This window comes from Anthonomus grandis, chromosome 9 (assembly GCF_022605725.1).
Source record: "Anthonomus grandis grandis chromosome 9, icAntGran1.3, whole genome shotgun sequence".
NCBI classification, from domain to species: domain Eukaryota; kingdom Metazoa; phylum Arthropoda; class Insecta; order Coleoptera; family Curculionidae; genus Anthonomus; species Anthonomus grandis.
In genome coordinates this window covers 15,816,671-15,835,715 of record NC_065554.1, presented here as the reverse complement: position 1 = coordinate 15,835,715, position 19,045 = coordinate 15,816,671, and the positions used below count along the sequence as shown (strand labels likewise).

Genomic DNA, 19,045 nt, shown 5'->3' with positions numbered 1-19,045 from the left:
ATTGGAAATAAATTATTAGAAATGGAAATAAAATCATTAATATAAAATGCTATACTATAATTAAATAATCTCTTTACCACATCCAGATTGGTATTGGTAATAAATTAATTTCTTACAAATATTCAAAAATTTTGTTGTATATTACTTTTTTAAATATTTCGATGCGTAAACTAATCAGTTTTAATTCTAATCGTTAAAGTTGATAATGCCTTGACATTCTATTCAGTTAATGTTTGCAGATGCCTTTAAATTGGTTCGACCTGTAAGTTTAGACAGTGATGTCGCATTGTTTCAGGATAACTTGAATTTAAGCTTGAACTGGTTCCAGGTATCGTTTCTTATCCTCGAAAAGTCAATGTAATTGTTAGCAATGAATATATTAATACTTTGGAATTTCAAAGATGCGATGAGGTTAAAGATTTGGGTTCCTTGTTCAGGAAAACTTTCGATTTAATGGTCACTACAATTACCTAATTAATAAGGCATATAAAGTATTTGGCTTTATAATAGGAAACAGCAAAACCTTTAGGACCGACGATTATACGACTTGACACCATTCTTGTAAGACCGCATCTTGAGTGTGCTGCAAGTGTCCGGTCACCAACTTGCTACAGTCTCAAAAAGGTACAGAAGGGTTTCAGAAATAACATATATCTATTTATGATATCCTATTGGTCTAGGTTAGAGACATTCCACTTTTCATCTCTTAAGCAAGAGGAAAAACACAAGCTGTGATATTAATATATAATAAACTAAATAATATGAAGAATAGTAAATGAAACCTTATAAATTTTATTCAATCTAGAGTGCCTAAAAGTAACTTAGAGGTTTTATTACAGCTATTATTCTTTATTAACGGTAGCAGCCTCTCACCTCTTTCAGATATGGTCAGCATTTGTAATGAGGTGCTTACAAATGCCATAGTCAATGATTTCTTCGGTACCTTTTTTAGGGTAGTAAGGCACAATCTTCTCTTGCATTAGGATTATAATTCTATTTATTGTGATTTTTGGTTTATTTTATTAAAGACTCTTGTTTGTTTATTAATATTTATTTATACTAATTTTTTTTGTTTGTAGATGAAGTATGTATTTGTAGATGAATTATATGAATGACAAAACACTAGCGCTACGTAGTTTCCTTATTCGTTCTGTTCCCCTGTCGCCGCTCTATGGAAAAAATCACGCCTTTACAGGACCAATACATCCATAGTCGGAGATCAGTAGTTTACGGCCTAACTCATTCCTACCCCAGAAAAGAGAATCAGCTCGAAGTAGTTATGGAAAACCTTATAATTTTCCTGGACTTTAAGCTTGTATTTATGCTTAGAGATTATGTAAATAACCCATAGTAAAATAAAGATGAATATACAAATTGTGTTTTCGTTCGTTACTTATAGGAAACCGCATAGAAGCAAAATTTTGCAACGTCACGCGTGTATGAGTGCCTGCGACAGAGCACCGCCCCGGCCGGCCCGAGGACGGGATTAGTAAACATCTGACTTTCGTGGGAGCTGCGTCGTTTGGCGACAAAATGTCGCGAAAATCCAGGCATTTTTAAAATATTTATTCTAATGCGGGTTTTACAGACATGACAATGTGTAAAACCCGCATAGAATTGTAATCTTAAAATGTTTAATATGCTGTGTTTTGCATAATAAAAATTAAAGCGTTATTCTAATAAAATATCAACTCTGATAAAAATATAAAAAATCAGAAATAAAACTCTAATAAACAAACTTAACAACACATCATTTTTTAAATAAAGGGCTCAAATAAACCGCCTTCTTTCACTAAACAAAAACTTAACCTATCGTAAAAGCTATTTCGCGCCTCCAAAAGAGTTTCAGGTAAAATGGAATTGGCACCTTCGACAATTTTATTTCGCAACTTCTCTAAATTTGTTGGCCTACTAAATTCATGCTTGTAAATGGTCTGCTTAAGGTAACCCCGCAGATAAAAGTCATTTGGAGACAAATCTGGAGATCTAGGAGGCCATTTAATATCGCCAGTCCCACTAGTAAGGCGGTTAGGAAAAGTATTTGTTAAAAATTAATTTTCGCCCAAAATACCTGCCCAAACATTCAATTTCTGAGGATACTGGGTACGAAACTGAAAACTTCTGTGCTCGTTTTCCTAAGACCAATAACGAACAATGGAAGGATTGTATTTGCCATGTAATGGAAAAGAAGATTCATCAGAAAACAAAATATTTTTAAAAAAATATTCGTTTTCATTTGCCTTTTCCATCATGGTTTCACAAAATTCCATTGTTCGTCACTGGTCTTCAGGAAATATTTCCTGAGTTTTTGAATACTTGAACCACTTGTACCCATATATTTTCCAGATACGAGCAACACTTTTATTGCTCATTCCCAGTTCCTCTCCAACACTTCTAGTGGACCGTGTCGAATCAAGTTCTAGGGTACTGCAAACCATTTCTTCCCGCCGTTCTATATCCTGCACCACTTCAACAGGTGGTTCCTGACGTTTTGTGTGGCATTTTTTACAATCTTGAAGACAAAAAGATGTCTCAAAATTTGTAACCTATTTAAAACCGTTTTTGCACAAGGAATCAGTCTATTCTCAAATGTCACTGAAAACCAATCTCTACATTGTACTGCCGAATTGCCTCCATAAAACCATTTAATTAGTTAAACTCTTTCGAAAGGGGTATAAATAGCCATAGTGAAAAAAACACGAAAATAACGCTCAAAAATTATTAATGCAACGTGCAGTAACACAGCAAAGTGAGGTCTGCTGACTCCCGGTTCAAAAAATAAAAACGAAAACTTCCGTCGCCTGCAAGCCGCAACCAAGCGGTGTTGCCATTATTTTGGGTAATACGTAACTCACGATAACACGATCTGTATGTAGATATTACATACACATACACATAATACCTTTACGATAATTAATATATAAAAATTATTATTTTTTTTTATTTTTTGTTCCATACAATTGTTTTTTATTCTTGTTGACCCAAACCATTGAAATTATATATTTATATATAAATTTTAAATATGGATTCCGAATGTGTTCTTCAACATGGTAATGCAAGATTACATATATTCCGATTAAAATTGTTTCATTAGCCATAATATTCATGTTATGGAATTGGCTATTGGCAAATCTTTACTAAAAATTTAAATCTTTAAATTTAGATCCAGTCTTCACTTCCGAATATTTTTCAATGTATTTTTCTTTTTTGTAATGACTAGATGTCTTATGAACTTAAAACACTAAAAGAGCATTTTTATTTGACATTGGTCTTACAGGAGTTAAAAGCGCGTGGAATCACAACTTAACGTCCAAACAAAAACTACTAGAATAGATAATAAAAAATGCCATAGAATACGCACAACTTGTTTATTTGAATATATCCACTTTTGTTATCAAAATTTGGATATATCCGGTTTTGCTCCAAATGTCGAAATTTACTTAACGTTTTAACACATCTCGTGAGAGTTTTGCTTCCATATACAAATATATAAACCTATAGAAATGATAACAAAGAACCAAAAAACGACTTTCGGTGAAAAGTGTATATATCCGGTTTTGCACCCAAACTCCTCATTAATTTGATCCAAGAATTGGTTTTAGTTTTTTTATTATATTTCTATTACAGTAATATAGTATAAATAATAATAAGTTAAAATAGGTTTCTATAATATTTTTGTTAAATTTTAAAGATTTATGAACAATCACGATGGAGTTTTTCTTTAAATGTCGTTTCCATAAAACTACTAAATCCAACACTTACCTGCATTGATGATTTAAGAATCTTCTAGTTATCTGATTAGGAACTTCTTCCTTTCTTAAATTCGATAAAGTCTTTAAAAGCGACTGCCCAGCTGCTTTACATGTAGCCAAAAATGGTTCTAATTGCTTAAAAAATTCTACCCATTCTAGCTGGTCGTGAGTGCAAGTACCATTGCAACTAGCCGGTGCTTGATCCTTAGTTAAATAAGTTGCCAAAGATGCCTCGCTGGTTATGAAAATAGCCTAAAATAAAAATATATTGGTTATATGTATACTGTGAATAATGTAATAACTAAATGTCAAAAAAATTTACGTACATTTGTAATTTTTTGTACCATTATAATTCACATAATTGAAACATATTATATCCTATTTAAGACTGTATATATCAAAGAAATGGTCACTGCGGTTTAATAATAAAAAAGAATTGAAATTACTTGCATAGTTGTATTTAGTGAAAAAGTATAAATCTAAATGGAAACTGCTTAATTATTTAGTGAAGTCTATACCGATTGACCGATGATATGTACAAGGGTAATAAGTAGAGTAGAGTCTAAAAATTTGAATATATTATTTTTTTTTTCATCACCTGCTTGAAATAAAATATATAAATATAAAAGTAAATATATTTGATTTGCTTGAGATAAAATTCATGTACATCTTTGTCGAAAATTTATGATCTTAAGTTCTCCAAGTACTTTTGAAATTACAAATATCTCTTTACAGTTCAAGAACTATTTTTAAGAATTCTGCCACGGCTTTTATAGACTAAAGAAATTCCTAAAAATGTGAATTCTTATATTCTTAAAAGCTCATTCACATCAGGTCAATAAAAACTTGTTTTCTGTATAATGCAATTATGGACTATTAAAAACTGGATATTATCAGCATACCTGTACATAGAACAAAAATTATTACTTATAGTATCTATGCCAGATGCACAAGTCACATACAATAGAGAGATCAGACTTGTAAGTCAAATGGTTTTCAAAAGATTTTAGTAAATATTTTTTGATTTTACCAAAAATACCTAAAGCTAGTTACTTACCTTATTTTTTTTTAACAGACAAAGATTTTCGGACATTTTATACAAAAGCCCCATGATTAATTCCAGATGATTTATTTCACTATTTCTGTTTTAAATAAATAAATAGAAAAAAAATCGACAAGGAAAAAATTCAATAAATCAATTTTTTTAAATTTACGGATATAATAACCGATTTCAGATCTAAATATCAGGATAAATAGTCACGGAATTAATACATTACATACGAGGCTTTCCAAAGCAAAAAAGCTACATTTTGAGGATAGACCATCAGCTTCTAAAGCTGGATCTCATTAGCTTTTGACATGTTGTGCACAGTATATTACAGAAAAACATTAAAAAAACGAAAGAAAAAGAAAATTAAACTTTAAGTTTTTAGGTATAAGGTATTAAAAGCCTAAATGAAATTATATGTACTTAGTGCTTTTGTTTCGTTTTTATTTGTACATTTGACCACGTCACCCATAGTTTCTAACAAGAATGACGCAGTACTAAGGCTTTTCTTTAAAATCAAGCTGAGAGGGACTTAGTAAGTTCTGTTATTCCAAATATTTTGCAACCTGTGGAGTAGGTCAAAAAATCAACTTCTGTATGCACACATGGTCTTACAAAGCTAATATAAATTTCAATATTATCAGCCAAATATTTAAAAACGATAGTGAAAGACTTACTTTTTCACATAAAATCCTTGGTTTAATGTATTAAAAGCCTTAAAAAAATATAAATTTAAGTCACAGCATGAAGAAAGGGAGTCACAATCTTGCCCTTTGCCTTGCGGTTTACCACACTTCCAGAATATATGTTAAAAAATATTGATCTGGAGAGTCTAGGTATACATATTAGGGGAAAAGATCGTTAATTCGTCAAAGCCATTGTATTAATGTCAGATTGTCTATGTAAAACGGAAAAAAATCTGTCAAAACTAACATCTGCCTCACACAAAGTTGATCTCCAAATCAACGCAATAAAAACGGAATTCATGTCGTACCTGGTTCCTAGCCAAAACCTTCTGGTACAGGGAAAAGAAATCTTCCAAGTGACATTCTATAGATATCTAGAACATGAGATAAGAATCGGCAGAGATAATTAAACACGCAAAATCAAGCGTAGTACTGGACTTCCATGAACAGCTTATGATAAATTTAAACATACATATATTTAAGTCAGATATTCTGTTGTGCCTTAAACTCAATCTTTTTGATCTATGCATAGGCAGTATGCATTCATGATTTATGGTCCAGAGATTTCAACGTTAATGAAGAAATCAGTAAATGAAGTGATAATTACATAATGGGCCATAGAACGTTCTCTATTGGGAATTATAATAGGAGTATAATTATAATAGTGAAACAATAAGATAGAAAACCGTACAGATGCGGTAGAGCAAATGATCTGCTTGAAGTATAGTGGAGCTAAACATAATGCTAGATAAAAAATGAAATAAAAGAATTATAGAATTGGGACGTAGAGAACAAACCTACCACATGGATAGATGATGTGAAACGCATCTCAACCCAGAATCAATTAAAACTAGAGTTGACTACATCACTTAAATCACTAATAAGATGGACGTATTGATAAAACCTTTTCAAAATCCAAAGAGAGGATTTAAATAATTAAATAAATTTTATTTATTGAAATATTTTACAGGCCGTCTTTAGAGATAAAATTCATGTGCTTCTTTGTCGCAAATCTATGATCTTAAACTCACCAACTACTTTTGAAATTACAAATACCTTTTTACGGTGGTCTTTTTAGTTTTAAAAAATTATTCATTAAGAAAAATTTATTTAAATGACCTTCAAGTATTAACGCATTAGAAACTCTGACTATATTTTCTTCTCATGAACAGGAAGTTACGCTTTTTTTAAACCCGTTTTTTCCCAGAGTTCCGATAATTACTGATTTTTTTTAAGTTCACAATATGGCGTTTAAAAAGTAAGTATAATTTTTATAGTTTTGATAATTAAATTATTTTACTGCAAAGAATTTATTGTAAGTTACATCACTTACATTCAAGATATTTTATATACCCAATACGAATATTATTGAAAGTTACTAAATGATTTGATCATTTTAGGTTGTTCCTATATTGGAACACTGGAAACAAACGGGGATATAATTTTTTATTTTTATTTTAGGTATTACACGACCCAAGAACTAATTGATTTAGTTGAAGATGAGCAGTTTTGGGCTGCAGATATTTTTATCACACCTCCAAACGATGGAAGGGATTCTGAAAAGGATTCTGATGATGATGAAGTTCTTTCAGCTAATGTAAATCACCTTAGTGGTCGTCAAATGCAGTCAGAAGCTTGTGCTAAAATAAAGAACATTGATGGAGTAGTTTATATTGGAGATAATGATCAGGATAAAAATATTGAGAAAATCTTCGCAACAAGGAATCTCAGGCCATTCTGTCGTAAACGATAACTCTCCTGAATTATCTGATGGTAATGCAAGCGACGATAGCGATAATATACCTTTAGCTTGCTTGGTAACCCAAGCTAATATAAACAGAACAAATGTAGAAAAAAGCTGGAAAAAAGTGGAATTGAATATCTCCTTCCCACAATTTGTTTTTCCGAAAGAGCCTAGCACAAACGTCGACATATTTCCAGATGCTGTTACGTGCTTTGAATCATTTTTTGATATGGAAATATGTAATTATTTAGTAGAAATGTTTAATTTGTATGCAAGACAAAAAGGCAATCATAATTTTAGTAATGATGCAGGAGAACTAAAATGCTTTATTGGTATTTTATATTTATCGGGGCATTTAAAGCTTTGGGAGGTGGATATTGATACATACAATCCATTAGTAGCAAACGCAATGCGAAGAAATCGGTTTGAATTGTTAAAAAAATTTGCGCAATGTGCTGATAATAATGATTTAGAACAAGACAATAAATTTGCGAAGTTGCAACCACTTTTCAACATGTTGAATGACCGATTTTTGTCTTATGCTCCGCTTAACGAAAAACTGTCTATTGATGAAAGTTTGGTACCATATTTCGGAAGGCATGGAGGGAAGAAGTACATAAAAGGTAAACCTATTAGGTAAGGCTGTAAAATATGGTCCTTGTGTGAAAAATCAGGGTACCTAATACAATTTAATCCCTATCAAGTTAAACAAGCAAATAGGCGCTACATGGACCTAGGATTGGGAGGATCTGTAGTGATAACCCTTTTGGATAATCTCCCAAAAAATGTCCCATTTAAAATTTATGGCGATAGATATTTTGCCTCCCTAAAATTAGTCAATTCGCTCCAGAAGATCAAAGTGGGATAAACATGTACAATCAACGGGAATAAATTAGAGAATTGTCTTGTGCGCAATAAAATGCAGGAAAAAAAGGGTACAAGAGGCAGTTTTGATTATTCTACAGACGCTAATTCTCGAATAACAGTTACCTTATGGAATGATAACCGTCCTGTTCTAATTGTAAGTAGTTGCCATCCGGTAAATCCTGTTGGTCAAGTTAGTTGGTGGATTTCCAGTGAGAAAAAAAATGCCTGGTTCCTCAGCCTTTTGTAGTCGGGCAATACAATAAATATATGGATGGAGTGAACCGAATGGATCAAAATATACACAACTATAGAATTGGGGTTCGTTCTAAGAAATGGTGGTGGAGTCTTTTCGCATTTTGCTTGGACTCGTGCATGCATAACGGCTGGCAGTATTACAGACTTCAACCAAATGGCGAAAAAGTAGAAGTTTTGAAGAAAAGTGGTGCAGGTATATTTCAGAAAATATGGAAGGCCTATTTCAACTGGAGGACGCCCTAAAACATCAAAGCCGTTAGAGGCTCGGAACCATAATCAAATTAGATACGATTGTTTGAATCATTGGATTATTCCAGTCACAAAACAGAATAGGTGCGCCCTATGTTACAAAAACTCGACTAAGATGTGTGAGAAATGTAACCTCAATTTACATGAGGCTTGTTTTAAAGACTACCATGTGTCCACTTAATAATTATTTTATGATTTTTTAAATTAAACTTGACTTTTGACTCTTGGCACCCATGTGTTCCCAGTGTTCCAAAAATAGAACATCAATTTAAAAAATAAAAAAAAAATATTTAGAAAAAACAACTTTTCACAGAAAAATATAATTAGTTAATTTGATTTTTTTCTAAAAATATAATTTTCAAAAGTTTTGCAAAACTCGGGCATAACAGGTAATTTTAATTTATTTAAACTTGGGAAAAACGGGTTAAACTAATTTTTCATTTACATAAGAAGTTTATCTTGAAATGCTTGAACTTTACTTCATTGTAAAATTAGTGGATTTATTCCTAAATCCATTGGATTTTAATTTTACTAGCGAAGAACTGATGTTCCACATCTTGATGACTTCTTTCTATACTTAAAATTAAAAAAAAATATTTCTTTACAGGTGAAATAATCTGCATGAATGCGACGACGATCTGAAGAGGAAATGGTTGAAAACGTGCAAAATTTATAATTTGCTTAAATTAAATTAAATGGTTTAAAAAGATCCAATGCTCTATTATTGTTTTAAATTTTGATCACAATTAATATAGTTATTGCAACATATGTCAGACTTTCTGGAAAAGTCTGTGAAATGTCAAAAAACCACAAACGGCTCATATTGCTGTAGTGCATCGCATCGCCAATAACTCAAAGGATCAATGACTCGCAGAGCATTTTTTCATTTTAAAAATAAGGAAAAATAGTAATTTCCACAAAGAGTTCATTTTTTTAATTGTGTTTTGTACAGTCAATTTAATAAGTTTTTTTAACTGACGGTATAAATATTGCAAGCCAATTATCTTAGAAATAAAATATTCAATAACATACAACACACAGATTGGATAAATGAAATTACCCATGTAACTTCTACTGTGATATACCTAAACGTAGAAAATTCATTTAAACCTCTAACCCTAGGCCTTTTTGGTATGTTAACACAATTAAACTGAAAATTGCTATATAAAGGAAGTGATTGCCGTGGCTAAGCAAACTAGCCTCAAGGTACAAGCATAATAAATGGCTTATAAAACATCCATGTGTGAAATTTATAATAAAAGAGAAATCAGCAAGCCCGTTAATTAGATTACATACTAAGCGTCAAGAATCACATTGAAGACAATAATTGGAAGTTTAAGCGATAAAATAAATACAGCAATAATGCGCAGTTTTTGCGTTACGTGCGACGTTTAACTTTAAATACTTTGATTTATCGCTTAAGCGGCTAAAAGAAATATTTTTTCAATTTTCCGAATTAAAGTAATGCGGTAGTTTAAGAGTCTCAATGTTCAATAAAAAAAGATATGAAATAAATTACCTCTTTCGGCTCTCAAATATAAAATGACACTATAACACAAACCCGTACTTTATGATCATTATTTTTAACCACTAAATTGATGCCCGCACTGTCTCTACTTTTACAGCTTTTTAAGTGACTTCTATTAAAGGGATTTGACGATTTGAACCGTATGGGCCCGGCCTTTTACCGGATATGTCAGTCTGAATGGATGTGAAGTAACCAGCAGTGAATTTTAATTTAAATCACTGTTTATAGTATTGTATCTTTTTCAGCAATAAAGTTGTATAAGTAAGGGAAACTATTTTATTTTTGATGCATACTAAAAAAAAGTATAAATCTTGATCAGTTATTGAAATATACTAATTTCGTCATTCTGGCTAGCTGAGTTAATGTGGCAAATATGTAACATGTAGAATAGTAATGAAATGGTACTTAAAGTTTGTTAGTCAAATTTAAAAAAAAATGAATATGATTATGTAGAACCCAAATAATGCAGAAAAGAGAAAATGTGAAAATTTTTACATATTTATACAGGGTAGTTCAGTTTAAACGTCATTAATGTTATTGCCTGATAGAGAATATAAAAAGAAATAGACTTTCATTATAAAATTTTTCTCAGAAATGTTTAATAACAAAGATTCAGGGTGTTTTTGAAGGTGGTAGACAATGGTACAGTGAAAACATCTTGTCGGACTTGCATTGTCTTATTTATTTAATGTAACACGACGTTTTGGTTGGTAAGTATCTCCAACCGTTATCAAGTATAAACTCAGTTTACACTTGATAACGGTTGGAGATAAGTGTAAACTCAGTTTACACTTAATAACGGTTGGAGATACTTACCAACCGAAACGTCGTGTTACATTAAATAAATAAGACAATGCAAGTCCGACAAGATGTTTTCAAAGATTCAGGGTGTTAAAGTTAAGAATAATTATATACTTATCATCTTTCAAACTATTAGCTGAATTTTTAATAAATTTCGCACGAAGGTTATTGTTGTGAATTTTCAATTACTAATGAAGCCAATTTAAAAAAAATGCCAGTGGCGTAACATACAGAGAGACTTGATCTTTTTTGTCTCAAATCTGCGAGGCGATAAAATACTTTTTTATAGGAAGTTAACTGTTAGATTCTCCAATTAATTTGGAAAAAAGTTATTCCAGCAACATTTTGATTTAAGGCACTGTTTTTAAAATATCTTAGTTTATTGTACAGAAACTACAGGTAAAATGCTGCAAAAAAAGAAATTTAGGCTTGAATCATCAATTAAACCTGTCAAATGAACCTTTGATCATTTTTTTTATTAAACTTTTTTACAAATCAAAGCCCGATTACCTATTTTTTATAAATTATATAATATTACAAAATCATTGAAAATATTAGGATAATAAGCACTGGGTTTAGGATGGACCATTACAGTATTATGGTATGTAGACGATACAATCCTCATACCAGAGAATCAAGATGACCTGCAACGCCTCATATGCAAAACGAAAGTAACAGTACATAAAGATTTAATTATAAAATAACAATTTTATTTGGCAAGTAAAAATCATTATCATTTTTTAAACTTGGTACATATGTTAAGTGAGCCATAAAATCAAAAAAATGGTATAAGACATAGGTAGGTTGTGTGAATATTTGAGTCTGTAGGTGTATCAATAAAGGATTAACAAGTCAGTCAAGCTAATTATGGGTTCTTCAAATATTCTTTTAATATTATGAATAGTACATATTATTATGATTAACGTTTGAAATTAGAAAAAACTAATTTTGAAAAAATCATGTTTTTGTCTTACCTCGATCTCACTAGACAAACTTCTTTCTTCCTTATAAGATCCATGTGGTTTCCAGATCAAATATCTGACAACCTTAATGTAATTCCTAATAAGGCATATGGACTTATCAAGTAATTCAAGGGTTTTATAGTCACACTCGTTTTCTGCCAAAAGTAGAACTGTGAATCCGTTGTTTTTACTTTTATCTCTTAAAAAAATATTTAAAATATTAATTTCAATTTTTTTTAATTTAAAAAGACTTACGGTTGTATTGAGGTATAATAGAGTAGTAGCTTGGCAATTTCATATTTGTTTAAGGCTGCCCTGGATATGCATTCTGCGTAGCAAAGTATTATTGGCCTTCCATTAGTATCAACTGTACCTAAAAAAAAAGGAATATTTATTTCCAGTTTTTAACTACAAGTATTAAATCTTTATACTTTAATTCTGGACAAAATGTAGAATAACTGCATTAATGTAAAGTTAAAAAAGAATGACTTTCTTTAAGGAAAGCGTAGTTTAAAACAGACGCTTTATCAAAACAAGATGAAAAATATTATCAAACGATTATTTAAAGTTTCCAGATCATCAAAATGGATTGATAATATTTGCAGACTATACTATATATATAGTATTTTGTTTACATGCGTGTAACAGTGTGCAAAATTCGTATTAATAATTAAAAAAGAAACAAATTACTAGAACACAGAGCCGGCATTCCGGCAAGAACGCAAATCAAATTCTGTGATCTTGAGAAAAAGGTCTCAGACAAACCGCATGGATGACGATTATTCCGACCCGGGATAAAGCGGCTGCAGACAAAGCCCTTAGATATGGACTACCGTTTTGATTTAAATTCAATACACATCACCTACATAATTCATATGATAGTATAAAAATATTAAATTAACAATACTATTAAACACAATTAAATCTAATTTTTTTTAATAAATATTAACTTAGGCGTGCAGTCCAGGCAAACATAGTTGGAATAATAATTATTATGCTCAACGAAAGATCGCATACTAAAATATGGGATGCTCTGGTACCTAATTGTAGTATATACGCAACAAATATTAAAATTTATTTCGAATTAGAGGTTTTGTATAGAATAATTTGTAATACACGTACTAAGTGTACGAAATTCACGTATTCAGGGTAAAAAGTCTCTTTATATAAGTTTTTGGTCTCTAAAAATTAGGATATGGAAAGGATAAGTAAGTGTTCTACTCACAAACTGTTTTTCTTAGATCTTCTGAGCTTCAAGCTTTAAAGTCGGTTTAATATGGGGTTAAACAAATCTTTAACCCTAAGATGCTTCGGCTCACTTACTAAGGACTTATTCTAGAAATTTCTTGCTGCTTTTTGTCCTTGTTTTGTGGTCACTTAATATCACTCATTTTTAATGCAAACACTGATCTTGTAAAATTTTTTTTAAATGTCATCTGAAAATTAATTATTCCGTAGCATTTTAGCTAGTCCACAGAAAATTAAGAATAAAATCTGATTTATTCTTTTTTTAAATTACTAGTTCATTTATATAAATTAGGATTAAAATACTAAGCATAGCTTCAAATGCCTAAGCTTACAATACAACTTGATTCCTATAGTAAGTGATTCTAGTTCAATTTGACGACGTCGCCTGCCCATTGCTACAAAATTTGATATTGTTGCACCGTGGTTCGTAATATGTGCTGCTGCACGCCATCCTTTATATCGTGCTGTTCAATATAAACGAATTTTATCTTTTAAGTCAGAGAGGTAGTAGCAGTACGCTTGTAGCAAACTTTAAATTTACCAATTAAGCGGCTTTTAGATGACAAAATGCAGGATTATACTAGTAAACGTAATTAGTTTATATCAACCAAGAAAACCTTAGCTTTTTGATGGCATAAATGTTTATGGTGTGTTTAGCAGTAGCGCAGTGACGTTGGCTATTACCTCAGGATTATAAATTAATCTTTCAATTATTAATCTTATCACTTACGATGTTTAATTTCGTATAGTAAAAGTAATGGGCTTCCATAATAGTACAGTCATCAAGAAAAGTTTGCAAGTTAAAAAAATCTATGAAATCAGTCGTTAGTGACCTATGTTTTGATTTTTTAATATTTTAAAAATGTTACAATCTTAATGCGACGTTTTACAACGTAAAGTTTATAAATGGCCCTTTAAATAATTAATTACTAGCCATATGACATTGAACTTATGTATTTGAGAATAATTATAGTATTATAGTCCAAATTATAAGCTCTGGTCAAAAACACTCATAAGTTTCAAGTAAAAAAAGCTTTTATTTGACGAAGACATTGTTGCAAGCTTAATCCGTTGTTTTGCGGGAACGATGAAAGGTTGGTTATGGCAAGTTTAAGAACTTACCGCATATGAGGTTAATTTACGATTTGAAAAGCAAATTAAGAACTCAAAAATCTCTTTGCTCTTAATGTTTCCTAGGTATTCTATTAAAAACCAACAATGTGGATAGTTTAATGCAACAGCCTTTATTATTTAATTACGACAGTTTTGACCTCAGTTTATAAGTTTAATTATTTTTTGCTTTTGTTGGATATAGGTCAAAGAAACTCTTCAGATGATCAATTATATATTTTGTCGAGGTTTCGCTCTGTATGATCATCCACAGGATTCTAAAAGATACATACAAAACAAAAAAATCATTGAACCAATTTTATAGAATTAAAATAAAATTAAATAAAATTAATTATTTTAAAAAAGCGGGTATAAAACTTAATCAAAATAAAAAAAAAACTTTACATAATTTCTAAACTTTCCAGATTTAAAAACCAAAAAGTCACTATACATAACATTAGGAAAATTCTATTAAAAACGAAAAACTGCATATACAGTTATATATAAAGCGCGGATTTATAAGCATAAAAATATTAAAAATAAGCACAAAAAATGGCATAAAAACTAAAAAATGCACTATAGGAATACAATATGAAATACTTCTAAAACTGAAATATGTACTAGGCATAAAATAAGACAATAAAAATTTTCGGTAGTTTTTATCTAACTTTGATAATATAAACTAACGCATCATTAATAATGATCTTTTTTACAACAGAAACATCAGCTCATATTATTCATGCTTGAATGATTAAATGATTGATGCTTGAATTAAATGCCTGGAAAAACTTCTTTCAACATCTACGCTGGTAATTGGAGCATACTTAAATTTCGGTATTAAAGCAGCATCAGATATAGCAAGGTCTTCAACAAAATCTCCTTTAATCACATTTGAAATTTGTTTTAAAATTTCATACCCTGTATTTTTGTTTAAAACTTCATTAAGTATACATTAATATAATTATTTTTTCAGGTCCACCATGTACTTTTAAGCAAACATTTTTAAAATTTTCAATTTTTTTGATAGACTCGACTAGAGCAAAACCCTTTTCTTCAAGTTGCGTAATGACATTGCTTACAAAGTTATAGTTTGTGTTAATAAGCGCCAAATTCTGCTTAAGTTCTTCATTTTTGACTATCTTTTGGAACTTCGGATCTTTTGGAGATTCGGAGGAGGATTCAGAAAGATCTAATACGATTTCCTTGAAAGATTCAAAATGGTTAGCATAATAGTAAGCAGCGTCCAGCCAAGTATTCCATCTTGCAATAATGAGTTTAGGGGGTAGTGGTATACTGTGGGTAGCTCTTAATGGTGCTTTTACAAAAATCTTTTTTCCTGTATTTACCAAACTATTTACCAAAGGGAACTTCAATCGATTCGATTCAATCCATGTGCTAGACTGTACAATGGACTAGATGTTGATACAAAATTTTTAAATTAGAATATGCCTTTACTATGTATGCAGCTGCATCAGAGAGCATTAGTAATATTTTTTCACTAGGAATAGGATCTGGCAAAAAGAATTTTGTTAGCTCATCATGAACAAATCTAGTAATGGTATTATTATTTGTTTTGTCCAGCTGCTTTGATCTAATATAAAAAGCATTACTTGAGCTATCTTCGCTCAATATTCCAATCATTAAATGAGCCATGTATCGACCACATGAATCCGTCGTTTCATCTACGCAAAACCATATGTACTTACATCCTATTTTTGCTTTAATTTCTTGTATTATATTATTTTAAACTAGATCAATATAGTTTTTGCGCAAAGTTGATTCGGCTGGAATATGACTACCAGTGTATTTTTGCAAAAAGGAACTAAATATTTGACTATTTAGTTTATAAAGTGGAATATTGCAGGAAACCAGAACTTTACACAAATCAAAATAAAATTGTTTTTGCTCATCCTGTGTAGATGAGTTGGCCATTGATTCCAATAAAGTTCGTTGTTGAGTTGATTTATCTTTAATTTTTTTCAAATTTTCTACATGTCTTATAGTTTTTAAATGCTGCTGTATATTTTTTTTTTTTCGCCATTTATCTGCAAAAATAATCTTTTATGAGCTGTTTTTTAAAAACACAAAATAAATAAAAACCGTTTTTATACAACCTCTGCAAAACTATTTATTGTTTTCATACTTTAATTCTGAATAGCCTCTTATCCATTCCTTCACAGTTGGTTTTGCTTTTGGCATTATTTTTGTTAAATGTTAATAAATAACTCACTTCAAAAGCTAATTCTGGGATTTAATACCTTACGTCGGCAAGTAAATTCGCAATACGAACGAAACTCTTACACGATAAACAATATTTACACGCACTGACCTCACTAACAAAATATAAACAATGAATTTCTCGATTGGCCTCTCCTTCGGGGATTCCCGAACTGATCCAAACAGAACGCACGATGCGACGTAATGGCCGCAGAAGGATAAGCGTTGGGCATTTATTAAGGAAGGAATAATAAGTTTTGTGATAGGGATTTGTTGCTTAATATTTTCCTGTTATTAAAATAAGATATCAGATTATTTATCAGGAAAAAAATGTTGGCACATGAAATGCAAAATATGCATCATATATATCACAATGCTCCAAATATGCATGAAAATAAGCACAAATAAAAAATATGCATAAAAACTAAAAAAAGGCAAAATGGCATGAAAAAAAAATTACCAAAGGGCTTCATTTCTTGTAGTTCATATGTATGTATGTTCAAATTAGCTTAGCCATCAGAAATTACGTATGGCATTATTTAAATAAATCCGCGCTTTACTTATATATTATGTATATTGTAGATCGTCCTCGTTAATAAAAATAATTGTTATATCATAATTAATACAAGAAATTCATAGGTCCTTCCATGCTTTGAATTTTTCTTATGTCAATTTTTCTTTCTTTTATTTTGGTATAACCATCTATGTTGAAAGATGAAATTATGCAATAACTATGAAACAATTATATCAAGCAGCTAATCTTTTTATCAATTCTTGATATCAGAAAGAAAAAAGGTTAAGGTTTGTTGTTATGATTTTTTTTTGGATAGATATGACTGCGGACTCACATGTACAAGGTATTATATTATAGTGTACAATTTTTTTATAACATTTTTTTTTCTGAAAAAGTGACTAAAATTATAGTTACAAAAAACTTTCTGAGAGTGTTGGTTTTTAGTACCAATCTGTTTTTATTATATATTGGTTAGTTCTAGTAAATAAAATGTCAAGGAAAGGGATTGAGTTGTTAAACTCTATTTCGATCGTTACTTGCAGTTTTGAACGAAAACTATTAAGAACACCAATTTGGTCAGCAGGCACGCTAGTAATAAGGTCATCGATGTATCGTTGGAAGAATTTAAGGTAATTTAAAACGTAATTGATTAATGCATATTTTTTGAAGTTCACTTACAATGATGTCGGAGCAGATAGGTAATAAACAATTACACATACCTAATCTAAAAACTTGTTGGTAAAACTGTCCATAAAAATTGAAATAATTATTTTGAAAAACGAAGGTTAGGTTCCACTTTATAGTAAAGTAAAGATCATATAATCAGGTAAGTATTTATGCTTCCTATAGCGGATATAACTAATTACAAGGAAATCTTCACAACAAAGTTTTGCGACACGGATTTCAGTAATAAGAAACAATTAAGTATGTCGATAAGTCTCTATACACCCAACTATGCAATTATAAAGCGAAACCGGCCGTCAATAAAATATATTTTATATACTTATGTACGTACATCACATTTACCAGCATGATCGACACCAATTTATTACTAAACGTTTTTGGCATGCTATAAATCTCGATGCAGGCAGAAAAATTCTACGACACTGCCTCAGACCTAGTTCCCACATAAACAATCCGCACTTGCCACGCTCTAGGCAGATGATGATGCTTCAATGCAATGCAATGGACCCGGGTCTGGTGATCCAGCTGGCCTCAGTAACTCGGGTAAAAGGCGCGGCGGCGCCCTTAGTGACCCCTTCGTGCCATTTCCTTTTATAACGGACTTGGGTGCCATCCCTGACGTGTTATCTGGGTTAGATGCCTCATGTTTGTCTACCATGAATAATATTTACGATTTGATTTAATTGGTGAATTTATAATTTTGAATTAAGGTGATAAAGTTTAGTTAAACGTGTAGAGAAGCTTAAACCATGATTTAGTATTCAAGAAAGATCTCTTTATTATGGTCTTTATTAAACATGCGATGTTAATTACTGTCTTAATCATTCATTCATTAAGTTAAATAAAGCTGTAAATTTACTAGGAAGTGTATCCGGAAAAAGGTATTTTTATGGGTAATGAAAGTTTTAACAAACAAATATTAGATATATGTATTTTTCTATTAATAATGTCATTTTAATTTAACGTAATAAAATCACTTTAAATAATAGAAATAATAGCAGAAAGTTACTATTCTAAATGTAATTAAAACAAAAAAACAAAGAAAATATAAAATTATGAAAATTTCCTAAATTTTCTATCCTTGATTTTTTTTTGATAGGTTTTTATTCCATAAGTTATAAAAATGTGGGACTGTGATTAGATTTGCAGTATTTGCAGTATTTATTTACTTAAAAATCATGTAAATGTTAATTTTCTTTAACTTTTTTGGCATTATTTTTTTGTTAAGTTAGTCACAAACTCCACTTTTTAGAAACTAGAACAAAGATTCTCTGCAGTTTTAACTCCTTTATAAAGAAACAATTACTTATTTTCGCGAGTTGTTCTAATTATTTTTTATGGTCTCTCAACTGTCAAAATTAAAAACATCTAATCTGGACA

General features: G+C 30.5%; 1 protein-coding gene and 1 long non-coding RNA gene across 10 annotated transcripts in view; one reads left to right on the top strand and one right to left on the bottom strand.

Moving 5' to 3' along the window:
* The window catches only part of LOC126740062 (uncharacterized), a 313,797-nt gene that overhangs the window by 32,777 nt on the left and 261,975 nt on the right, over positions 1 to 19,045 (bottom strand). For all 9 annotated transcript variants that reach the window (XM_050445920.1, XM_050445914.1, XM_050445915.1 and 6 more), the window contains 3 exons: positions 12,148 to 12,265; positions 11,905 to 12,091; positions 3,763 to 4,004 (listed from right to left, as the gene is read on the bottom strand). In XM_050445920.1, coding sequence (XP_050301877.1) covers positions 3,763 to 4,004; positions 11,905 to 12,091; positions 12,148 to 12,265 — 547 coding nt within the window. The remainder of the gene's footprint in view (positions 1 to 3,762; positions 4,005 to 11,904; positions 12,092 to 12,147; positions 12,266 to 19,045) is intronic.
* On the top strand, positions 178 to 1,330 carry LOC126740064 (uncharacterized). The gene is made up of 3 exons (XR_007661782.1): positions 178 to 262; positions 329 to 624; positions 1,080 to 1,330. It is a non-coding gene; the product is annotated as an uncharacterized LOC126740064 (long non-coding RNA).